The sequence below is a fragment of the Vitis vinifera genome, chromosome 16, assembly GCF_030704535.1.
Source record: "Vitis vinifera cultivar Pinot Noir 40024 chromosome 16, ASM3070453v1".
Taxonomy (NCBI): domain Eukaryota; kingdom Viridiplantae; phylum Streptophyta; class Magnoliopsida; order Vitales; family Vitaceae; genus Vitis; species Vitis vinifera.
The window spans coordinates 26559555-26585654 of record NC_081820.1 but is presented as its reverse complement, the minus strand read 5'-3'; the positions used below and the strand labels follow the sequence as shown (position 1 = coordinate 26585654).

Below are 26100 nucleotides of genomic sequence, written 5' to 3'. Positions count from 1 at the left end.
GAAAGGCATTTTTCGATATCATGTCGAAAAGACACTTTTTAGTATGGTACTCAAAAACGTCGATCAATCTTGTTTTTTTCTATTGTTTTTCATTTTTAAATGATTTTACTCTTTATATGTATATATTAAATTCCTTATACTTGGCTCTATATATTTGTATCATTATTTATAAATATATTTATATGATAATATATTACAATAAAACTTAATTAGAAAAATTTTTGAACCTTTTTTTTATAAAACCGATAATTTTATATCAACATACCATACCCCTTAATATACTTATATTATAAATCAAATAAAGTACTAATTTGAATCTACGGGATTTGTAGTTTTTTTATATGTATATATAAATGATTAAGCAATTTCAATGGAGTAATAAATAAAAATATTAATTATACAAAGGAGCAATGACGTGGCATAGCAAAAGTGACTCTCCTTGCCAGCGTGGAAGTGAGTTATAACAGATTTTGAAACTAATTTAACTAATACCTGCCTCCATAGCAATATAAATATCCATGACTAATTGAACATTATTCATTTCATACATATACATACTTCAAAGTGGATACTTGTCTCCTTCGAATCAAGAAAAGTGACTGAGAAAAGGCCAGATTTTGGACTAGAGGAAGAAATGGAGAGAAAGCTGAAGTTGGATGGATCTCCCAGTGGATCAGTTGCTAATCAAGAAACCTCCAAGCCTTCAATGGGGAAAGGAAAAGGAAATGAAGGTAACTTTGGTATTTACAAGAACTCTAAGGCTATGTTGGGTTCTTTGATTTTCTTTGGTATTTTCTTGGGAACCAAACATGGCCCTAAGTTTAGGACTTTTCTTTTTCAAGATTTCATTTGAGATAAAAAAGGCAAATTCATCATCCATGCATATATACTTCAAAGTTGCTATTTCTCTCCCTCAAATCAAGAAAAATGTCTAAGAAAACCCTAACTTTGGTATTAGGTAAAACAATGAAGAAAAATGTGAGGTTTAATCTACCTGCAAGTGACTTGAAGCCTTCAATGGAAAAAAGAGATCAAGGTACGTGACTTTGTTGTCTGCATGGACTCCAAGTTTAGGGTTTTTCTTGTTCAAGATTTCGTTTGATATTTCTCTCTCTTTTATCCTCTGCATGGTTGCCAAGAATCATGCATGAGAGACCAGAATCTTGGAAAGTCAAGAAAACATGGAGGAAAAAAAAAGTTTCGCCAAGAAACCCAAGAAACTTGGAAGGCCATAGGAATAATGTAGACTGAGAAAACTGTAGAGAAAACCTTCCATTCTGGTTGACTCTTTCCTTCCTTTTTTTTCTCTCATCATCTGATCTTTACATATAGAATCTCATTTCATGAAGCTGAATACTTTGATACAATCCTAAGTTTATTGTTGATTCACATCTGCGAGAGCAGTGGATGAAGACAGCTCGAAGGCAAAAAAGGTGGAGAAAATGGGGGGCGGATCCAGGTAATTAGTTTGGTATCTTACAAGAAATGAGGCTTAAGATTTTCCTTGATCGACATGGTTGCCAATAAATGGTCAAATTAAGAATCATTCATACATATATGCAGTCTATGTCTGTGGTTACCAATGAGCAGAAGCAGAAGCAGTAGCAAAGACCGGACTCCTACCCTCATCTTCAGTAAGAGGCTAACCTTCGGCGATCTCCTCACCGGAAAGCTCAGGGTTCCTTCACTTGTTTTTTTACCGAAGAAACATGAAGGAAAACATGGCAGGATGATGGTACCATTTGTGGACAGTAAGGGAGAGTTCTGGGAGCTGGAGGCTACACCACAGTGGTTTTCATTGAACCTGGACAAATTTGTGAAGGCACATGGATTGAAATGCGACGATGTGATTCTTTTCTACGAAGATGGCCCCAATTCTAGGTACTACGTCATTGACTATGAAAGAACTGGGTGCTGAGGAGTGAGGAGTGAGGTGCAGTCAGAATGCAGGTTTCTTCATTGGCTTTTGGTATTAGGGTTTGCCAAGTTGTATCTCTCTTGAACTTGAACTTGAACTTTTCATTCATATCATTCTATTCCATCAAATAAAAAGCAATATTGTTTCTATATGTTTCTTAGTTGTGGAAAGTGATAAGTAGTTGAAAATATTCTCTCTAATTTTATATCTCCATACACAAGTAGACCATTCATTTGGGCTGTTGGAGGTTTTGACTGGTTGGTGGCGTCAAAAATGAGTCATGCTGCTGCAGGGGTTCACAGGGGCTTTTGGATTGATGCGTAAATGTCATGGGGAAGGGTGGGCGGTGGGAGATGGAGAAATATGGGTTATTGGAGAAGGTGATGATGGGCTCTGTGGAAGTGGCTTGCAGGGCTATTTCCATAAGAGAATTTTCATTCAAGGCCTAGTTGTGCAGACGGCTCACTGGTTGGTTCTTGCATGGGCAGAGGGTGGAGATGGATGATGGAGAAGGAAATGTGTTGGAGGCATTGGTCCTCGGCATCAGATGGATGCCTGTCCGAATGGGTTGCGACCCAACGATGTCATTCTCTTCTACAATGAAGACCCCACTTCTGATACTACAACATTGACTACAAAAAAATTGGGCATGTTTAATTTTTTGGGTTACGTGCATTCAGGATTCTTAATTTGATGGAACATGTTCTTTGAAATTTATTTGGTTATTGCATGTACAGATGTTAAAGATGTCATATGATGAAAAATAACCAAATTAGACCAAAATAATTATCTAAGTAAATATTGTTTGTTTTTAAAAAAAAGTTAAAATAGTTAGGTGATGTTTGTTTTTTTACTTGATTCTAAATAGAACCTTAATGCTTAATGGTATTAAATATTAGGTTGTTTATTTTTGTAGTATTTTATTTCTATTAAGTATTAAAAAGTAAAAAAAAATTAATATATTATTTTTTCTATTTAAAAAAAACTAGATATTTTGGCTTTTTCTATTTAGTAAAAAGTTTATAATAAGTTATGAAAAAATAGAAAAACAAACAACCTAAATTCTAAAACTAAATTGTTTTCGACAAAAAGCCAAAAAAACAAACGTCACCTTTAATAATAAAAACATTCCTTAAGATAATAAGAAATATCGGGTAAATTTAAAGTCTCATTATTGATAAGATTCAAATATATTACCATATTTCTAATGTTTGTCCTGACTAATTGGACTATTCCGACGTTTTTCTCCTCTAACAATGTTCCCATTCCATATATATATTAAGTCTCGATTAGCAGCGGGCTTGAATAGAGAGCCATGGTCGATATCATAGGATATTTTTGTTATTTTCGATTCAAGGTTGGAAGTCTACAAACCAACTAAGAAAGATTTGAATGATGTATCATAGGTGTCATGGGTTTGTCCTTGGTCTTAAGGCAATATTAGAATATGCTTATTAGAAGAATCATTTCATATTTGTGGATAAGGCTATATTTGAATGATGTATCATAGGTGTCATGGGCGAATGATGTATCATAGGACAGACAGTGTATGATAAATAAACTGTTTTTTTTTTTTTTTAACTTTTTATTTGATTTATTATTATTATTTATTTTAAACTATTTTTCATTGAATAGAAGAGGTTAAAATTAGACTTTTTCTTAGTGGAACAAAATAACATTTTTAAACCCAAAAACAATCTCAACCCCTACTATCTTGAATAAAAGAAGAGAAGCAGTTTTAATTGGATTGATAAATTACAAACTAAAGTCAAGTTTTGTCAATTTCCAATACTTGTATTATTATCTCGTTTATGTAATTGTTGCATAAAATGGAAAAATTAAGGTTTGTTTAATAATCGTTTTTAAAAATGGTTTTTGAGAACAATTTTTAAAAATTATTCTCTAATTTTTGTAAAAAAAAAATTTATTTAAAAATTAAAATGTTTTTAACTTGTTTTTAATATTTTTAAATATATTTTATATTTAATGTTTTATTTTTAATTATTCTATATTTATTTGTATAATTATTTCTTAAAACAATTATTAGAAAACAAGTTAAAAAAATTGTTATCAAATTTGTTTTCTTTATTTTTATTTAAAATAAAAAAAATTATTATAAAAAACTGTTCCAAGAAGACCTAACTATTTTAAAAAACCAAGGTGGAATTGGATATCAAAAGAAATATATACTATTATAGAAAAAAATTAATAAAGATAAAAGGAGCGTATTTTAAAATTCTTAAAAAAATCAAATTTAAGAAAAAATTCTTAAAAAACTAATCACCATGTTGGACGTGTTTTAATTTTTAAGAATTCATATTTATTCATTGTTATTGAAAATTTTGAAAGAAAAGAAAAGGGAAAAATAGGAAGAAAATAAAAAAATAAATTTAAATTTAATAAAAATATTTTATATGTTTCTTCAAATTAATTTAATTTAATTTTCTTTTTAAAATAAATTTTTAATTATTTATAATTATATTTATTTATTTATTTTCATTTTTTTTTAATAATAAATCAAATATGGAAAAATGATTATAAAAAAAAAAGAAGAAGGTATTTTCCTTTTCTTAATATTTTCCGACATGTGGGTTTGTCCTTTTTCTGTGTGAATTAGGGGGTGAATTTCATGGATAGAGGTTTGGACTATTTCATGAATATAAATTGAGCATATTAGGGTTTAAGGGTGAGAAAAAGAAGAAAAACTATTATCCATCCAGCAGGCAAGGAGGGAGGTCTGAGAAGAGAGGAAATGGACGAGGGGAAACAAGGAGTAATGGTGGCTGCTCAGAACCCAATTGCCCAGCTACAGGCGCGGTTCAAGGATTTGGAGAATGGGTTCAGGGCGTGGTTAGCTAAGCAGTCCTTGCCTGTTGAAGCCGCCGTCGTCACCGCCACCAGCGCCGCTCAGGGTGCGGCCATTGGTGCTTTCATGGGCACTCTCACCAACGACGCTACTTCTGCCATTCCCACTCCTCCTCAAGCTAATCTTAGTCCCCAAGCCATGGCTTCTTTCAAGCAAGCCCAGGTTTTTTTGGCGTTTCATTTCTTTCAATGGAATTCCCATTAATTTATTTTTTTTACTCGTTGTTGGGGAACCCTTTTTCTGGCCCGTCGATTAGGTTTTGTTTCCGGACAAAGGGGGTTTTCGATTTTTATGTCCTTCTGCTCCTTTTGGTTGCTGGGAAACTAAATGAAAAGAGAAGGGATAAATGAAACCCTGCTATTTCTCTTTTTCATCGTTTTTCTTGGCAACCAAATGGAGGGTTCCTGTCTATTGATTCTCTGTTAGGCGTGTGACCAACTGTAAATCTTCATTGTGAAGCACAATTGGGTTCATAGGTTTCTGGGTTATCTGGAATCAGATGACACGAAGTTGTTCAAAAATTTAGTTAGCATTCTAGAATAAAGAAAATCAATCAGAGCAGTGGAATTTCCAACTGATGGAGTATTCATTCATACGCGACAATGGCTTCCTTTGCCTGCAGGCTCTTGCGGGGGGTCCATTGGTACAAGCTCGCAATTTTGCTGTTATGACAGGGGTTAATGCTGGCATATCATGTGTGATGAAGAGAATAAGAGGGAAGGAGGATGTTCAGTCCAGGTAAAATTTCTCTGGTCCTATGATTTGCTATTTATTGTTGCAGTTAAATTCGAGTACTGGTTTTTGAGACATGGTTATTATAATCTGAATTCATTTTGATGAGGGATTTCTGTCAATTTTGCTTCAAAAAATAAAAATAAAAATTGTTAGGTTGATAGCATTGCATATTTGCATTATAACATTTTTTTTGGACAAATTTGAATTTTCAGATGAGAAAAGAAATATTTTAATGGATTGAAGTACAGAATATCCTAGAATGGTGTGTGTCATGCGTAAGAGAAGGGAAGCTCAGTGGATCCTTTTTTTTTTTGGTTTTGTGCCTAGTAGCATTGACTCTATGGCTTAGGTTGTCCAAACTTGCCTGGATTGACTAAGTTCCACTTAGGAGTGTGGTGGAAATGTTGATCATTTCTTTTTGGGGGCTCTCTTTCTGTAAGACCCTGTGGTGTATTAATTGTCTCACATTGATTTGGACTATTTAGTGAAGAGAAATTCAGGGATCTTTTATGATGAATGGACTTTGGAATCAGTGTAGGACTTGTTTTATTTTTCCTCTTCCCTCTAAGCATAAGCTATTGTAGGTAGGCTGAGGAACTCCCTATATGGACTCTTACCTCCAATGGGTTGTGTCAAACTAATTTTGAACCCATGACAACTAGGTATTAGGAGTGCTCATAGATCATTCTGGCACATTGGTGAAAGCATTCTCTAAATATGCCAGAGGGTCTAGCTATTAAGGCTAAGATTTTAGCCTTCTTGGAAGGTCTAAAGTTGACCAAAGCTATCTTCTAGTAGAGGGAGAATTTTGTTGTTCTATCTCCTTGGACAACTAAGAAAGAAAGAGGTTAGTGGAAGTTTGGTTGGTGGCTTCTTCAGATTTTTTGTATTGCTTCAAAGTAGATTTCCTCGTTTAGCTGATCTTATAGGATCTATTAGCAGCATAGAAAGCCAAATATTTGATTTCTTTTGCAGGGGATTTTATGCCTCCCTAAGTAGTTTCCACTTAGTTGTAGTTAGGTTTGCTTGCTAGAGTATTATAGGTTTTCGTTCTTTTGGTTGGATTCTATGTAGCGGATTGGGGGAAGTGTTTTTCATCTATTTAGCACACTAGCTAGTTTCATTGCAATGAAATGTTTGTTTCTGATTTTATTTTATTTTTTACATTAAAAAGCCCTCATGTCCTTATTATGAATAATCTGGTTTCCCTCAGTATTTAATTTCGTAATCAACAACATTGTTTTCTTGCCTAGATGTAGTCTTTCCTTATATTTTTACCTTCTCTTTCTTCTTGATAATTTATTTTTAGCTATATTGTTGAAATCTAGAAATCTAAAGCATAATTGCCACTAAACATTGTCCATTGGCTTTACCCACTCAAATGCTTGTTCTTTCAAAATGGCTAGGATTGGTTGTACCTATCTTGCATACTTATATTTTATGCTTGTCTTCCCACCCTTGACAATTTTGATGAAGAATTTTATTGGTTTTTAGTTGATGCCTTCTCAGTTATTATATGTGCCACCCAAAAGAAAAGATATAGAAGGCTTATTATTATTTTTATTTATTTTTTTGTTTTTTTAATTTTTGTTTCTAGGATAAGTTTGATCCCTTGTGGTTCATTTGAGAAAGAATCGAGCTGCCCTACAAGTTATATTTCATCAGTGTGGAAACCTATCAAAAAAATTTTTGAGAAAGAGTTGAGCTCGATGCTTCTATTCAAGTTTTTTGTCAACTCTATTTAAAGGCATCTAATTTTCTGGCTCTTAGAGATTAGAAATTTATTGCCTCTTCAAAGCCTTGAAGATATTCGTTCATGCATCATTGTACTAAGATAGGAATTTTGTGTTGTTAGTTTTCTCATTGTTTGCGTTAGGATGGATGATGTCATCTTAATTTAATGAACCCTCTTAAGTTAGCATAGACCCTTTCTTGGGAAGGACAAAAAGAAAGCATGGAAGGTTGTCCCCTTTTGTGTATTTTGGACTATTTAGAAGGAAAGATCTAACAGGTCTTTTGAAGATGTAGAACATCATGAATGAAGCACTAAAGTACTCCTTTTTGGTGTAAGGCAGAGTGGGTTTAAATGATGCAACAATATCTATGATAGACAATTGGTCTGGTTCTTAGTGAAGGAGGGGTTTACTGCTTTTTCTCTATTTTTGCTTTTGCCTTTTGGTGCCCTGGTATATGACTTGTGTACGTTGGTGCACCTTTTTGATAGGAGGGTTGATATATTTTTTGCTTAGTTATCAGAACTTGTTTGGGTCAAGCCTTCCAACGAGGCTAGCACCTAGGCCTATAATTGCCAAATCCTATCCTACAAGCATGCCAAAAACACTTCTCTCTGATTATCTTAGATTCCTAATCGTGTGGGTTTCCCTAGAGAACTACTATCAAAGTTAAGCTTCAGGTAGCCCACTAAGTAGTAATATAGGCCTACTCATTACAATTTAGCACTCTTCTCCAACCATATCACCTAAAACAATGTGACTTTGGTCTTGTGCTTGGGTACCCTACTCCTAAGGTTGCCTCCAAACCCATGAGAAGCAATCACCATCATATCATCCATCTCTCTAGGAGGTACCCAATTAAAGTTGCAAGTTTGAAAAATATATCCCTAATTGGGATTTCTTGTTAGCGGTTATGGGAAAAATGGGACTTGGGAAAAAATGAATAGGGTGGATTAAGTGGTATATTTCTACGACAAGTTTATTTGTTTTGGTTAATGGTACTCCCACAGATTTTTTTCAAAAGCTCGAGGGGGTTGAGGCAAGGGGACCCCCTTTCTCCCTACTTATTTGTGATTGCAATGGAGGCTCTTAATGTTTGTTGGTGAGAGCACAAGAGGGGAGGTTTCTTGTTAGGTGTTAAGGTGGGGGAAAGAGCGGGTGAGGGGGAGGAAATTTCTCGTTTGCTCTTTGTTGATGACACTATTGCATTTTGCGGGGTGTCTCTAGATCACATCACTAACCTTTATTGGCTCCTCATGTGGTTTGAAGTTATTTTAAGGGTAAAGATAAGTTTGGAAAGGAGAGAGATGATTTCGGTTGGTTCAGTGGATAATGTGGACTCGTTGGCATGAAAGATCAATTGTAAGGTAGGGGAACTATTGTCATCTTACTTAGGCCTTCCATTGGAGGCCTCGTATAAGTCAAAAGCAATTTGGGACAAAGATGAAGAGCAGTTCCACAAAAGACTCTCTTTGTGGAAGAGACATTACATCTCTAAAGGAGGCCAAATTACGCTAATCTATAGTACCCCTTCTAGCTTACCAATTTACTTCATATCTTTATTCACCATCCTAAGTGCAATGAGGTTGAGATTAGAGAAAAGTCAAAGGGACTTTCTTGAGGGAGGAGGAGCCTTAGCAAACAAACCCCACTTAGTGAAGTGGTCATCTATTTGTAAGGCAAAGGAAAATGGTGGTTTAATCATTCTCTCTCTTTGTTGAATAAGGCTTTCTTTTGCAAATGATGTTGGCATTACTCAAGTGAAAAGGAAACTCTTTGGAAGAAGGTCATCAAGGAGAAGCATGAGGAGAAAGAAGGGGGTGGCAATCTTATAAGGTGAAAGAACCTTATGGGGTCGGATTGTGGAAAACTATAAGCAAGGAGTGAGATTTCTTCTACTTAAGAGTCGCTTTTGTTGTTGGGGATGGGAAGAGAGTGAAGTTTTGGAAAGACATGTGGTGTAGTGAGGAGCCGTTAAAACAGTTGTTCCTTTTTTTATTTGCCTTATTTGAGGCAAAAGAGGCATGGGTGGCATATTTATGGGAGCAAATAGAGGGGGTAGGGGTTTAGAACTTCCATTTTGCTAGAAATCTAAATGTCTGGGAGTTGAATTATGTGGAGAGGTTACTACTTCAACTCCAAGGTTAGTCGGTGATTAGGGAGCAGGAGGATAGAATTGTTTGGAGGGGCGATAGTAAGGGAAGATTTTCTGTAAGAACCCCTTACTCCTTACTGGAACCAGATTTTGTTATCTCTTTTCCTTTAGGGGTTATTTGGAACGCAGCAGTTCTTTCTAAAGTGAGTTTTTTTGCTTGGTAAGCTTGGTGGGGAAAGGTGTTGACTTTAGACCAACTCCAAAGAAGGGGTTGGTTGTTAGTCAACAGGTGTGCTCTTTGTAAAGAGGAGGTGCAATCTATTGACCACATTCTTCTCCATTGAGCTAAGGCAAGGATCTTATTGCTGTTGGTGTTTTCTTTATTTGACATCCATCGGGTTATTTCTGCCTTAATTAGGGACACCCTACTAGGGTGGCAAGGTCCTTTTGTGGGAAGAAAGTGTACGAAGGAGAGCGGCCCCTTTATGCATATTCTGGACTATATGGAAAGAAAGAAATCTAAGAGTGTTCGAAGACGAGGAGACGTTAGATCAAAGGCTTAAAAGTTCATTCCTTAACAACTTTGCTTTGTGGGCTCGGGTGTACATTAATGGGAGCTTTTTGTCATTAATTGATTGTATAGATTAGTTGGGTTCTGCTTGAGGGAGGGTGTTGTTTTTTGTGTTCCCTCCTTTTTGTTTTACTTCTTTCACTCATTGTATTCTTCTAGTGTACTCCTGTGTTTTTTTTTTTTTTTTTTTTTTTTGCAATTTTAATACATTCTCTTACTTATCAAAAAAAACTCCCAATGCAGTTATTAATAAAGAACTGATTGCAAGTTTGAACAATGAAAGGTTTGCATGGAAAAAATTTGTTATTAAATTAGAAGCCATAAGATCGGTCTTGTTTTATTAGAACTATACTAAGTGAATATATAAAGGCTATTAATTATATCGTGGAACTAGTATTATAAAAGTGGAAGAACCTACTCATTGTAAGAACTTTTTTCTCAAGAAATATACTAAGTAATTATCCAGAATTTTCTGGTTTCTGTTTATGCACAGGGCTTTTCCCCAAATTTCCCCTTTAAGAAATCTTGGCTCCAATGGTGGTTGGAGTAACTTGGTTCTAGTCTACTTGGATGGCAGCTGTATTAGTTTTTCAGTTTTCATCAATACCAATGCTTCCTTGTGCTTAGCATTGAAGGAAAAAGTGATCTATTGTCTTACCATTGCCTAAGCCTATTTTCTCACCATTGCCAAGGCACATAACAAAATGCTCAAGATTTAAGGCTTTTAAGGGCCTCCTATGCTAAAGGAAAGCGTTAACATTGACCTTCCTGTTAGGCACAAGCCACCAAAAATGAATCAATAGATTTAAAAGGTTATATTGCATTGAGGATTATTTCACTATCCATGCATGGAGGGCATGGAGCTGATCCCCTTACCATTTCAAGTGTAATATGGAATCGATTCCTCTTTAGTACTTGTTGAATCATTTCCTCATTTGATTTTATTCTTATGTTTGTATGCTTGTTAAAAATTATTAAATATTATTGCAGCATGGTGGCAGCTTTTGGGTCTGGAGCCATGTTTTCATTGGTGAGTGGCATGGGTGGCCCGAATCAGGCAACCAATGTAATTACATCTGGGCTCTTTTTTGCACTTATACAAGGTGGAATATTTCAGGTGAGCAATTAGACAAAGGAATCCATCATTTCTAGAGTAATTAAAGTGCTAGATATGTTTATTTTATTTTATTTTTTTACAACATGGAATCTAGTAGTGCTGCTTCCCAGGATGGGGAAAACTATGGATATACGATCCCTCCTCCAAGAATTGTGTATTGAGTAAGCTCGGGACTTTGGGATCTCCTATTCCTGAGTAGGAGTGCTTGCTAGTTGAGCTGCCCATGAGGGCTGCTATATGTGTTCATTTTCAATTCCATAATCATATAAACAGAAATTCAAGCAGTGGTAGATCAAGCTCTTAGGAAATCTAACCCATGTCCTTATTGATCTTATATAACTTGATGTTAGTGATGCTGTCATTTCAATATGAATGTTGCACTGTTGGTAATGATAGGTAAGAAGGTTTCTCAGTTTCTATTGGTATGTTTATTTTGGGTTTCCTCTTTTTGTCTTCACCTTAGTTCACCTTGTATTCTTCCCATGTACTTGATTTACAACTCTTTTTGTTAAGTTTTTCTGTTGCCCTATTTATAAAATAAAATAAAAAAACTTGACTTATCTTTTAATTGTGGGGTGAATACCTATTTCTCTTTGTAAAGAATAGTGGGAGGGTCAAATAAGTGTAAGTTTGTTTTTTTTAACTTGGGTCTTAAAGCAAGTTGCTTTAAGATTTAACACTTTTTCCATTAGGATAAAATTGTCTTGGAAAAAGTGATAAGTTAAAAAACAAAAAATTTAAAGAATGACTCAAGTCTTAAAAGCAACTTGCTCTAGGACTAAAGTAGAGAAAAATAAAAAGAGATAAACAACTTAATACTTAACACTATTAGGCTATATTTGGTTGGTGGGATAGGATATGATATGATATGATATGTATATTCTAAGATATTATATCTTATTGGATAAAAAATGCATATCTTATGATATGATTTCCAATGGGATTTAATTTATTTGGATATTAATCCTATCGAAAGACATGATATCCTAAGGTAACATATCCAATGGGATATGTTATGTTATGTTTATATTTAGTTTGTAAAACAAAAAATATATATATATACATATTATTTTTCAATGTTTAAAATAAAAATTATATTACATTCTAATATTTTCTATTTAAAAAAATAAAATTTCTTGTAAGTTTAACAATATTCATGATTAAAATATTTAAACTTTATTAAAAAAAAATTATATTATGTTATTCAATATATGAAAAATAGTATATCCATATTATTTAATATATATATATATATATATTAAATAATATGGATATGTATATCCTACATCTTAGCTTAGGATTTACATATGCTAGGTAGAAGGGATATAAAAAAGAGGGTGGATAATATATCCCACCACTTTCCTATCCCATGTTTGGCTGAATATAGGATAAGATAAATGATGAGATAACTTATCCTATACTATCACCAATCAAATGTGGGATAAAATATGTTATCTCCTCTCTTATCCTATCTTTTGTTATATCCAATCAACCAAACATGGCCTTGAGATCATACTGTTATGTAAAAAAAGGGAAGAAATGGGAAAATAATTGCTCACCCTTATTTGCAGTCTGGGGAAACCCACCACAAATTACTTCATCATGGAGATTAAAAATGTAGTCTCCTATTTAGATAGATACTTCCGCAAGACCTATATCACTTAGCCGTTTTCAAGTAGTGTTTGATTGATTATGTATTAATCAAATATTCAATTGATTGGTTTAGTCTCATTGCTTCTGCACATGATTGGTGCTAGCTGCACATGATTGCATTCAGCTGCAGTATTTTTTTTTTTTTCAAAAATTTGAGGAGGAGGGGGGGTAGCCTGGCTCCACCCCTGTTCAGCTGTATTCATTTTCTATACTGAGGAACTATTAGCCTCAGTGAATACCCTTTTCAAAGCAGTTTACGGGTGTAAAAGTTTTTATTTTATTGTAGTCGATATGTTTTATGCACAATTTATTTGCTAATCCATATGAAATTCTTCAAAAAATCTGTGACACTATCCTGTTGGCACCATATAATAATACCTGCTTGAGTGCTTTTCATGTGGTTTGGCAGATAGGACAAAAGTTCTCTCAACCACCAGCTGAAGACTTGTTCTATTCAAGAACAAGATCCATGTTAACAAGCCTGGGTCTCCAGAATTATGAAAAGAATTTCAAGAGAGGCTTGTTAACAGACAGCACTTTGCCATTGCTCACTGATAGGCAAGTAATTGGACTTCCCCATTCACTTTGTGTATGTTCTCCCTTTTTTTCTTACACATGCTGATATCATGATGGCTTTTCATTTCCCATGATCATCACAGCGCTCTTAAAGATGCGAGAATTCCTCCTGGACCAAGGCTCCTCATTCTTGATCACATCCAGAGGTCTGACTGACGCTCCATGTACTGAATTCTTGTCTCTAGATTTGTCATCATATCTCACTTTTGATTGAATCCCCGTCTTCAGGGACCCAGAGCTGAAAAATGCAAGGCGGCTGTAGCTGGATGTAGAGGAGTCGAACTGGTTGAGTTGCCAAAGAACAAACTCACTTTTGACGAATGGGGGAATGGTATAATAGAGATAAACTATCATTTTTGTTTGAATTGTCCTCATAATTTAGTTGTCATTTGAAGGACATGCTTGAGAACTGCTTAGTCTCACTTGCTATATAGCTTTTTAAATCTGCTTCTTTGTAGCTTCAATTCTAATGGCACCATAAATGGATCAAGCTTTACCAGGAATCTGGGCTTTGAATGTGATAGTACTGCTCTGTTTTTTATCCCTAAAACCAACTCAGCATGGGTTAATCTCTTGGTTGGAGAAATAGTGATTGGGCTGATGCAAACCTTCCCTGAAAATATGGAGTCTGAGCCATATACCCTCATTTTTTCCTTTCCATATGAACAGCCTGTGTACATCATAAGATACTCTGACGATCATATGAATCAAAGCAGTTGGGCAAACAAAATGAGACTAGGTATTGCCAAACTTACTTGCATGCTTACCACTTGTATGAAACTTAAAATACACAATACTTTTGAATTGGGCTTTTTTTTTTTTTTTATAACCGTGGATGTCCGGGCCAGCTTACGTGCACCTCGACTAATCCCACGGCGTCCTGAAGTTAACGATCGAGTAAACCTCCAATGGCCTTGAGGGACTCGAACCGGTGATCATTGGGGAGTAAACCCAAACTTTTGAATTGGGATTTAAGGTGACAAAAGTTGAAGGGAAAATGCTTGATTAAGATAGACTAGACTAGCTTTGAAAAATTCTTGGGTGTAGATTTTGCATATGTCAAACTTGCAATCTTGGTGGTTGAAAGTATAAGATGAAATTTAGGTCGTTTGATGATGTGGCAAATATACTAAATCATACACAAATGTATAAGATGATGAAATCAAGTACAAAACAATGGTATGATGTTCGGTATAAAGAAATAAGATTAGATCATATGTGGGGCATGTTATGATTGGTCTTATGGTCCTGATTTTGGGGCTCAAAATATCTAAAGGGTTGCTTGTAGTACAAAACAATAGCACGAAGTTGGACATAAAGAAGCAAGATTAAATTACATACGTGGTATGTTATGATTAGTCCTATGATCTTGATTTTCATCACGCATCGATTGGATACAAGTGGGGCCCAAAGCCCAAAATATTTAGAGGGTTGCTTGTGGTACAAATTGTACGAAGTTGGCTATATAGAAATAAGATTGTATACGTGGCGTGTTATGATTGACCCTGACTTTCATTCCATAACGATTCGGTGCTAATGGGACCCAAAATATTTAAAGGGTTGCTCTTGTACGCAACATTTGAGGGGTTGCTTGTGGAATGGGGATTCAATGAAGCTTTCAAGGTTCTTGACTTTGTGGCTTTCTGTGTTGGGTAAAAGTCACGGTACCTTGTAATCTATATATTTGACTTTGGTTTGGCAATTTTTGTTGGAGCTGCCTGTGCAAATCAAAAGTCCAGAAAAAAAATATTAAATATAAGGAAATAATAAATAAATAAATAAATTATAAATTTCATTTTTGTTTGGTTGTAGGGAAAAAAATATGAGGAGAAAGAAAATTAAATTATCATGAAATGTATTTCAAAATTCAGACCCACAAAATTACAATCTTTCACTAGAAGAAATTGTATCAGACATGCCCAGAAAAGGGTTTAAATCAACATTCTGGCTAGAAAACCATAACTTAATTACAAAGAAAAAAAAGTATTGAAAAACAAAGGAACCAAACGCGCCTCAATCCTCAACCTTGAGATATAGTACAGATTTAGGATCGAGCTTCAAAGGCAAAAACCTAATTGGGAACGGGAGTAGGGCCAGGCTGGATAAGCCTGTGAGCCTGAGAGAGCTGATTCATCAAAGACACTATCCGGTTATTATACTGACGCGCTTGATCCACGGCCTCCGCTTCCAGTTCCCCGAGCTGCGAGCACAGCCTCTCCTCCGCCTCCTCCGCCACTCTCAGCCGCTCCCGTGCTCTCTCCAGCTCCCTCCTCATCCTCTCCTCCCTGTCCTGGCTCTTCTTCAATTCCTCCTCCAGCTCTTCGTTTCTCCTCCTCAACACCTTCTCCTCCTCCTGTTCCTGGTTCGCCGCCTTGGCTGGCCGCCGTGGTTGAGCTACTGGCACTGCGATGCTGGGAGCCATTTTGTAGTTAGCGAGTGTTCTCTGCCCGTTAATGGCATTGAAGGGGGCCTCTTTATAGGCCATAAATGTTATGTCCAGGTTCAATGTATCTGCTCCTCCGAAAGTCGCTTACGTATTTGCTTATCGTATATCACTCTAATCTGGGCCGACCCCTGGCTTCTAATGCTAAGTCGTCGTGACGCTAACGGCCGTTGGCCCCACTCGACACCGCCTATTGTTTCTAGAGTGCGACTCTTTCCGATTCAACCCCACGTTCTCTTGTTTTCTTCTCAGTCAATTTTTTATTGTATGAAAATTTGAATCATGTTCTTCAAGTCTTTGATCACATGATTTCAGGGGTTAAATCGTTATTTTCATATCTTTGTAATTACATTTTTCAATAATATTGCCAATATTTTCTATGAAAATGTTGAAAAAAAAAGGCAACAGCCGAAAAATCAAAGCGGGATTTAATAATCATATCACTTGTTATAAAACAATTCATGTTAATCCTAAGGGGTAGTTCGATTGGTACGGTCTTGGGTTTGCTTTACAATAATCACCAATTCGAGTTCTTTTAGGGTTATTGGAAGATTTACCCTTTGAAATATAATTCATATTGATGGATTGTGAAAATTGTATCGGGTTTAAATTATCATGGTTCTAGCATTGGGAAGCACTCAACGATACAAATTTCTGTTGGTATAACCAACCTTATATGGCTCAAAAGATTGACTAAATTATAAAATGCGAAAGAGTGGTGGGGATGATCCCCAAAAATGATTTTTTTAATCAACCGTGAGAATTAATCCAATATAATAAAAGAAGAGGGAGAGGAGGCAAAATGATTGGCATACATTGGGTGGGATGGGGACCATGCATTGGGAAGTGGCCCAGTGGGGCAGCAGCCAAGCTCAACCCAGAAGGGTCTGGACCATTCTACAACCTAAAAGGATGAAGGGTGTGGTTCTCCTCGATTTCTCCACTCACAATCGCTTTACCCTACAACGTGCATCTGAAAATTTTCCAATTCAAAAAAAGATAAAAAAAAAAAGGGAAAAAGGAAAAATGAAAAAGGCAAGGTTAGAATTATATTATCTGTTTGGTAACGTTTTTTGACAATTAGAAAGTAAAATGTTTTTAAAAAATATTTTTTAGTTATTTTTAATTATATATATATATATATATATTAGAAAATAATATATAAACATAGACTGTGATTAAAAACAAAATATTATATATAAAAATTATTTTCAAAATATACTTAAAAATAATATTAAAAGCAAGTTAAAAATATTTTAAGTTTTAAATAGGGTTAAAAAACTATTTTTCATAATTATTTTAGAAAACAATTACTAAATAAGGTAATAGAGTTTTCAAATATTTTCTTAAATTTCAGGTAAAGTTTTTAAATTTATTTTTTGAAAATATAAATAAAATGACTTAAATTAATTTCTAGACCACCACTTGGTACGAGATTCTTTTATTTCATCATAGTATAAAAAATATTATCAACAAATATATATCTTTTAATTATTTATATCAAAATATCAACTAGTGCTGGTCAAACTCATTTAGAAGTGCTCATGGTAAAAATAATTTTAATTTGTATCATTTTTTTGTGAATAACGCTTTCATTATAATATGCTTATTAGAAGAATCATTTCATATTTGGAGAATTATATTAAAAAGTAATAATAAAATTGGCAGAAACAATCGATTATATGGACAGAGTATTTCAAATGATTTTTCAAATTATTTTTGAAAGCGACTTTCAAAATAAAAATGTTTTTACGGCCATGTGGTGTCCACTCTATTATTTAGTTTATATGATTGCTCAATTTAACCGCATGCAACCATATATTTATTAATAATAACCCACTTAATTTTCATGGAGGGGATTATTTTAGTGATCGTGACTAGTCCCCGTGACATTATGTAAATAATGACTCCAAATTTTATAAGATGGATATGACTCAAAAAATGAAAAATCTATCTCATAAAAAATATCCTAAATTACCACTATTAGATAAAAGACGTGTGACAACTAACATAATTGATAATCGTACCTAACACCTTTGCCATGAATATTCTACGGAATATTCCTTTTGATGGTGACGCTAGTTAATAATTGTAGGAGCTTTGAATGGGATCAATTGGGTAGGGTTTTACTTTGCATCAATCCATATTATCGTACTCCGACCTTTGATGCCTTAGTGGTTCTATTATTTAATTATTCGTAAATTTATTAATTTTACCAATGCTTACGTGGCATATTTTGAAAGGGACAAAAAATGGATGATTGATGATTTGATATCACCATTTTTTTTCCCCATCCAATCCTCGCTTTACACCTCAATATCTCATTTCCCTCTTTTTATTTTTATTTTTTATTTTACATAATAGTTTTCGATAACATAATTATGTTCTCCATAACCCAAAAAAAATATATATATATATTGATAATCGAAAACCATTTTCTATTCTTAAAAATGAAAAATATGATGTTATCAGATAATATCTTTTAAATTTTTTTAAGGGTTATTTTAAAAAATAATTATGTAAATATGTAAAATGATTAAAAATAAAATATTAAACATAAATATATATATTTTTTAAAAATATATTTAAAAAAAAAATTAGGTTTTTAGATGGACTTTTATTATACAAAACATAAAAAAATGGTTTTTAAAAACTGCTTTTTAGAACGGTTTTCGAAAACAGTTTCCAAACAAACCATAAATCTTTTGCTTTATTCGAATCAGGGATGGTGAATTGGGCCTTTATGGGAAATCTATTTACATCGTTGTGGGCTGGGCGGTTGCAAGGCCCAGCTAGGAGGGTCCTGTCTTGGGAGTGGTCTAGGCCCAATTATGATCTAATCCACTTTTCCACCCGCCATTACTACAAGCCCATATTATGATGTTATCCATCACGATGTGGATCTAATGATGAAATTGAAATTTTCGAAGATGAGATTTTAAGAAATTATCAATATTAAATTTGATATAAATTTGAAATGAAAAATTCAGAAATACACAATAATATTTATACCAAATTAATTTTTTTAGTAAAATAATATATTTATAATTAAATTAGTAATATTAATTATAAAAGAATGTGATAACAAATATGAACTAAAAATAAATAATTTGATTTGATTTTAACATAATATATTATATTTAATATTAAATTAATGATTCATATAGTTTAAATATTAATTTAATAAATTAAAAATAATGATAGTATGAGCATTATCTGATATAGTAAGGGTATAAATAAAGTTTGTTTCGGTTCATTTTTGAGTAAAAAATAAATCAAATTAAATATTTTAAGATTGATTTGGTTTGATTTTCCTAAATTTGTTTTCACCCAACTTAATAACATTTTCTAGTTTTTCCATCGGGTTGTAGATTCGTTTTTGTTTTAAACCTAAAATCTATTGATTTGGATTTGATATTAAAAGTATATTGAATATATTTAAAATTAATTTAACTATAATAAAAAAATATATATCAAACAATTATATATAAATTTTAAAATATTGGTGTGATATATGAAATAAAAAAATCAAAAACCAAAATAAGATTTGTTTTCAAAATTCTCAAACTAAATCAATCTTTTTATTATTATTGTTTGGTTTAGATTGGTTTGTAGGTTTTTCGATTTTGCTCGTATTAATAAGTGAAAAAAATGATAATATATCCCAAAAAAATAATAAAATCATTTTTTTTTCTTTTTAAAGCCATCGAAATCCAACCTTTTAACTGATTTTTCAATCCAGATTTATTATTATTATTATTATTATTATTTACAATAGAAATTTGAATTTCTAACCTTTCAAAATTGAACTTCCCACCAACCCACCATACACGAACAGGATCAGCCCGAATCAACTAATCAGCCATCAATCATACACATTATTTATTTATTTATATTATTATTATTAAATATTTATAATAAATATTAAAGATTTCAATATTATATTGCAGGATGATAAAGGAGCGCTTTAATGGGAGCGTGGACAAACGTATTTTGTAATCTGCAGAAACCCCATCTGTTATCTTCTTCTTCCTCAACCAATTCTGGTTCTTCTAGTCCATGCACCGTTCTTTAATTAATATTCAGAGAGAGCTCCGAAATTTTATCTTTTGTTTTCTACTCTACGCCATCTTCCCTGTTTTCTAGCTTCAATTCTCCCATGTGCAGCCCCATATCCATCGTCTCCACGGTGAGTTTTTATTTTTATTTTTTATATTTTAGTAATTATTTCATCTCCCTTTGTCGTCATCTTGAATTTTATCTCTCGATCTGTCGGTTGGTTTACGATTTTCCAGGATCCCACGCGGGTTTCCGCCAAATTAATTTGTTTTTTGGGTATAATTTTGGAGTATTTCTCTGATTTTTCCGGCCATTAGGGGCGGTTTCTGAATTCGTTGCTTTTCTGTTGTTCTGTGTTGGTCGGCCGTGGATCAGAGCAATTCTGTTTAGAAGATCATCTGTTTTATCTGTTTGATTTTTTATTTTTATTTTTTGCAGCTTTGGAAACCCTCGACTAGCTCTGAGACTTCAGAACTGAAAATTATGCAATATAATAACATAATTGATAGTCAATGGTCTGCCATGGACGGGGGTTTTGAGTTGGCTTGGAAATTTATGTAGAGGTTTGTGTGGAGGGGCATGGATCTGCAGAGCCATCCTCAGCCCGAGTTGGGGCGGTTGGAACAAATAGTTTCGCAATTTCTTTTGAAGAGCTTGCACATTGTACTAGACTCTAGGATCCCTTCTCTTCGGCCGGCCCGTGATCGGAGTGGTAATGTTTCGGGGATTTCTCGGGTTAGGAAGAGTGACAAATGGTTCAGTTTACAACTAGGAGACCGCCCTGCTGCTTTGGATAATTTGCATTTCTGGCATAGGAACTTGATGGATCCTATGATAATTGATATAATACTTGTTCGGGAAGGGTCAAATTCTTCATCGTCTATGGACAATGTATATAGTACTGCAGCAGTAGGGACATCGGTTGAGACTGTAATAGAGAGGTGGGTTGTTCAGTACGAGTCTCCACGGTTGATGGCTACTCCTACTGGTGAAAGTTCAGCCACCTACAAGAAAATTTACAAGAAGTTGATCATACTTTTGCGGTCACTTTATTCAACAATAAGGCTTCTTCCTGGCTATCGGGTTTTTCGGCTGCTAAGTTCATTGACTCAAAGTTACGATTTCGATATAATTTACAAGGTTTCATCATTTACTGAGCCGTTCTCAAGGGCAGAGGAGGAAGTGATGAAGCATTATAGTTTTTTGCCTGTAGAGGCCCTTTCTGGTCGCCTCTGTATATCTGTGACATATCATCAAACACTTTCTGATTTCAACCTTGAGCCCTTGACAGCGTTTCCGCCAACGATTATTACAGATTATGTTGGTAGCCCTGCTGCTGATCCTCTGAAGGCTTTCCCCTCGTCAGAGAAGGGTATTCGTGCTACTTCCTTTCCATTGCGAGGACGAGGAGTACGATCTCCGTCTTCTGCACCATTTCAACGCCCACACAGCTGGACGAGTGGTGGCCACAGAGCAGCTCCTTTTACACCAAATCAACCTCTCAGTGGGTCTCCACCGGCATTTCGCATGCCTTATATGCCATATGATCTTCCGACTCAACCTCTTGATATATATGGTCATGGGGTCCAAAACTATAGACCCCCAACCCATCAGAAGGCTACCAGTTTTGATGAGTATCAACTTTCACCTCCATTTTCGCCATCACAGTCCCCATCTCCCCCGACATACTTTTCCAGTAGTAACCCTATGTATTCTCGTTTCTCTTCAGAAACTGCTCCTGTAACTATCCCACTTCCATTGGTGGGCAGAGGCTCTAGGTACCTTTCGCCAAATTCATCTGATCCTAGTAGACATTCTCTTCCACCTCTGTCTCCCAGGAGCACAAGGCATGATCCTTCATCACAGGAGTCTCCATCGGGAAATAGGTCATTTAGAAAAACAGAAGGTTTAAGGATAGGAGAGTACTCTGGGACAACAAATAATTATTCTGGTCAGAAGGTAGTCATGTTTTCTGATGCAGCTACTTTTTGGTCTTGAACTCTTGCTCTTATTGTTTACACCACAACTCTTATGCTGGTTTTTGAAGCCCTCTCTTATATGCTTTGTAGGTATTGAAAGATAGCAAAGATGATTCAGGGCGGTTCTCAGGGTTGCTATCTTCCAGTGGCTCACCACGTATTGGCTTTTCAAGATGCTCTAGCAGATTATCTTTCCAGGATGACTTGGATGATTGTGACTTCTCTGGTCCTTTTGATGTGGATGATGTTGATACAACAGATTCCCATGCCAGGTACCTTTCTTTACCACTTCTCTTACTATACCAAGGTAGGCATTTTTTTGGCATCATAAGTTTAATAAGTCTGATGAATTGTCTCCATGCCTTCTGTCAATAAATTTCGGTGTGATTGAATAACCTTATTTATCCAAGTAAAGGCACATCCCTGATGATCATTACAACTAAACTACAAATGTCCAAATGCATTGATCTCAAACTGTTGGTCGTAGGTTTATGGCTTCTCCAACTGCTTCAAGTGAGAATTGCTTTGATACTGCATGTGTTACATGATGTGATAAACTTGCTCTAGAAAAGAATCTGCAATTTGGGCATTCCTCTCATTATATTTGGTGGTATTTGTTTGTTTGTCTGAGTTGAGGATCCGGTTTGAATGGCTACAGTTATAGCTGCATTGCTGCCTCCTGAGCATGTTTAATGGTTCACTTTATGCCTTTGGTGTAACTAGACTTGAGGTTCTTTGGAATAAGGGGGAAAATCCTTATGAGATTTGCATTTATTCTTGAAGCACTGAAAATAAATGACAGAAGTAGAGAAAAAGAAAATGAAAAAAAAAAAAGAAGGAAAATAAAAGATCATGGAAACCTACTGTCAATAGTCTCACAGCTTACCTGAGGGTGTGGGAATGGGGATTGTTCATGTAGCTCTTGAACTCTGCAATTTTCTTGTCTAGAAGGTAGAAGAAACAACTAAAAGAGTGAAATGAAACACATCCAAACCATATCATTTTTTTTGATAACCATCCAAACCATATCAATTTTCATTCTATACTTTATTGAAAAAGCTGTTTTCAGTCTTTAAAAATCCGTTTATAGTACGAGAGAACTCTTTTACCTAATAAAATGCCTAATACTCTATCATCCATCTGACATTACACTAATAGCAATTATTAAAATGAATTTAAAACCCCCAAAAATTGTCGCTTTTATCAGTAAATTCCCAACACCTTTGAGAGACCTTTCCCAAGAACTAAAAATTACCTAATGTAGGTAACAGGTAGAAAATTATGTCTTTTGGAGCTAACTGCCTCAACCTTAAGTTGATTAAAGATGAAGGTGGAGGAATGTGCCACATTGCTATCTTCTCGGTGGATTGTATCTCTGAATCCTTTCAGTGATTTGTGTTTGTGTGTGTGTTCTCTTGATCTTTCCCCTCCTGTTTTTTTCTTTCCCTTTCTTTAGAGGATTTTCCTTTGTTTATTCATTTTCATGTATCTTTTTCTTTTGATTTTTGTTCCCAACTTAAAAATAATTAACTAGGCTTTAGATTTAGTATCAGGCTTTTCTGTTATTGCCATTCCCATGTTATTATCCAAATTGATTCCAATTTTTGGTGATGACACCCATCTTAAAAAGAAACCATCAATAACAACACTAAAACAAGCTTGAAGAAACTAAAGCAAGGAGGCACTCTCCATTCCCATAGCCAGGCCCAAATGTTTGATAAAAGAGAATATCTTCAAGGTCTCGAGGTGCAGTACACATCCAAAACTGCCGCCGCTTCATTAGGGCCTCCACCAGTTGTTCAAATCCATGATGTTCCAATCAATTTTACTACATGTATAATCTCTATCTTTTGGGGGTAGGTCCATTTTGAATCTGTTTAGTGGACACTTGGAGCCTCAAAATCACAAAATAACCCTTTAGCTGGTGATTATCCAATCTTCCTCATGTCCATGGAAAATTTTATGGAGAGGGAGTTTTGGAAAAATGATCTCTTGGTTCATTGCTCGAATGGTCAGATCCATGGTCCCAAAATCCTGACACATTGGATGTGAATTCTTGGTTCACCTGTCAAATGCTGGTAATGGCTGGGGAATGGTAAGGGAATAGCAATGGACACTGCTATAATTCTCTGTTTGAAAGATGAAACAAATACATAACCTCAAATTATATTATGTTTGGTGCCTCATCATTGCTTTTATTGGTTTTAGGGTGTGTTGCATCTGAATGATGTGTATACATGTAAAATTTCATTACAAATAGGGGTGTAACCCAGTTCACAGGAAGTATACAAGCCACCACCAAAGAAAATAGGCCAAACTAAACTGCTGCCAAGCTATGTACAAAATCTAAAAAGGAATTTACATTAGCTTTCCCTGAGCTGCTTGCTCATGGAAATGACGTTTTAAGAAGAAACTTTTCACTGCTAATTATGGTTGTTCTATCCCCTTGAAAATTATTCTATTTCTTTCTTTTCCAGATTGTCCAACAAAGGAGAGCAAATCTCTAAGCTTCCTTGCAACTCTTGTGCACTAAACCACTGTGTCATCTAAGCATCAAATCCTTGCTTGTGCAGGGAAGAGCCCAAGAAATTCCAAACTGTGAAAAAAGAAAATTTTGGGGCCAAAAGCTAGAAGCCCACACTCTATAGATGTTTCCAAGTTCTCTCTCTCTCTCCCTCTCTCCTGACCCCCCACCCCAACCCCCAACACCAACACAAGACAAGAATGGGGAAACCAGAGAGATCATTTTCTTTTAATAGTTAGATTGGATTGGTTTGAAATTTGGACTTTCTCTCTCCAATTGCTTCCACTAATTTAAGCTAATAGTAGACATGTGCTTGTGCTTGTTCAATAATCATTCTATTCTTTTTCCTTATGATAATTTCTGTAGGCTACTGATCCCTTCCAGCATCATCTATGTAGAAACATATTACAAGCTATATTTTACATTTTTGCAATTTTTACGTTTTTTTTCACTCAGACAAAACTCTTTTCCCTTTTTTTTGGATTTACAGTCAGAACCTTGATGGGAAAAGAGCCTCAGAGTTTCCTTCACTGGCATTTCCAATGACTGGAAAATCACCAGATGCTGCTGTTGGTGTTCTTGTTAACATGCTAAGGAGGGCGCCTCCTCTGCGCCAAGATCCAAGTTGTTGCTCATCCCACTCTTTGAAGACTGAACCCGAGGGAGAAGCGGGTGCAGCATCTGAATTTTTTATGGCTCGAAAGACAGCTGATGCACTGGAAGAGCTCAGGAGTTACAAAGAAATGAAAGACTTACTGCTCTCTAAGAGTGGAGCACATGTGGTTACTAGAGAAGAAACTTAAGCCTCCTGCTCCTCAAGGAAAGCAGTACCACATACTGGTTCTTATACATACTTTCCTGAAACTGAAAACTAACAAATTCTGTACATATGATAACTGAAAATTGGTTACCATCCTCAAATCAATTGCCTGATTCTGATGACAGTTTATTTGTTGCTTAGAAGCTAAATTTTTTTGAGGATACTGTTGAAATCATTGGTGTACTAAAATTGAACCCAGTTTGCTTTATATCCTTGGGTTGCTTGGTGGTCTTCTTTCAGGGAAGGCAGCTGCTTTTTAGGGAATATATTTGTTAGGAGCTCCTAAAGGAGACTAGATGGGATTGCTGCTGATCAGTCCCAAAAACTGGAATGCCAGAGATCCACCTGACCCTAACCCTAAGGCTCTGACTCTTAATTGTTTTCAAAACCAATTTTCTTTTCTGTTTTTCAAAAATAAAAAACAGAAAAAAATATATTTGATAGCCAAAAAAACCGAAAATAATTTGAGATAATATTTTTTAGTTATTTTTATTTGTTTTTAAAAAACTATTTTTTTAAAATTGGTTAATAACATTTCTAGTTTTTAAATAAACTTTTATTTCACAATGCATCGTAAATAATGCTATTAAAACTTGTTTTTTATATTTGTTTTTGAAAACATTTTTCAACATAACCTAATCGATGTGAATGGGAACATTTTCAAAAAACAATCTCTAAAAATAATTTTTGAAAATAATGCATACTTGTTTTTGAGGACAAACTTTTGTATGAGAAATTTAATATAAAAAATGGTTTTTGACAACAATGATCGAAAAATCGTTTTCACTCGTTTTATAAAACAAAATCATGTTTAAAAATTTTAATATGAAAATCAGTCTTCTCGGGAACCAAGCACGGCAGTATGAAAGGGATAAATTTTCTTTCTCCATCTCTCGTCGTCTGTTCCCTTTTCACTTTCTTTTTTTCCAATCATTCTTCTTTCTCTGCTGCAACCACTCGCTCGATGTCTCGCCCCAAACACTCGAAACGTCTCCCCATTTCGCTGCTTCT

The 26100-nt window shown here is 34.8% G+C and overlaps 4 protein-coding genes across 4 annotated transcripts; 3 read left to right on the top strand and 1 right to left on the bottom strand.

Moving 5' to 3' along the window:
* The first annotated feature begins 534 nt into the window (after window positions 1-534).
* Window positions 535-2069, top strand: LOC109124212 (uncharacterized). Its single transcript, XM_019226030.2, has 4 exons — window positions 535-731; window positions 959-1036; window positions 1405-1459; window positions 1564-2069. Exons 1-4 carry the CDS (start codon window positions 635-637, stop codon window positions 1916-1918), a joined length of 585 nt encoding a protein of 194 aa, XP_019081575.1. The 5' UTR covers window positions 535-634; the 3' UTR covers window positions 1919-2069.
* Window positions 2070-4490: 2421 nt separating this feature from the next.
* Window positions 4491-13814, top strand: LOC100267522 (chloroplastic import inner membrane translocase subunit HP30-2). The gene is made up of 6 exons (XM_002267960.4): window positions 4491-4946; window positions 5407-5522; window positions 10909-11035; window positions 13098-13246; window positions 13348-13410; window positions 13493-13814. Exons 1-6 carry the CDS (start codon window positions 4671-4673, stop codon window positions 13524-13526), a joined length of 765 nt encoding a protein of 254 aa, XP_002267996.1. The 5' UTR covers window positions 4491-4670; the 3' UTR covers window positions 13527-13814.
* Window positions 13815-15087: 1273 nt separating this feature from the next.
* On the bottom strand, window positions 15088-16103 carry LOC100267499 (protein RESPONSE TO LOW SULFUR 3-like). Its single transcript, XM_002269630.5, has one exon. The coding sequence runs from the start codon at window positions 15747-15749 to the stop codon at window positions 15336-15338; it is 414 nt and encodes a 137-aa protein (XP_002269666.3). The 5' UTR covers window positions 15750-16103; the 3' UTR covers window positions 15088-15335.
* Window positions 16104-19491: 3388 nt separating this feature from the next.
* LOC100245198 (autophagy-related protein 13a) lies at window positions 19492-25297 on the top strand. Its single transcript, XM_002269587.5, has 4 exons — window positions 19492-19896; window positions 20205-21725; window positions 21836-22017; window positions 24760-25297. Exons 2-4 carry the CDS (start codon window positions 20346-20348, stop codon window positions 25070-25072), a joined length of 1875 nt encoding a protein of 624 aa, XP_002269623.1. The 5' UTR covers window positions 19492-19896; window positions 20205-20345; the 3' UTR covers window positions 25073-25297.
* The last annotated feature ends 803 nt before the right edge of the window (window positions 25298-26100 follow it).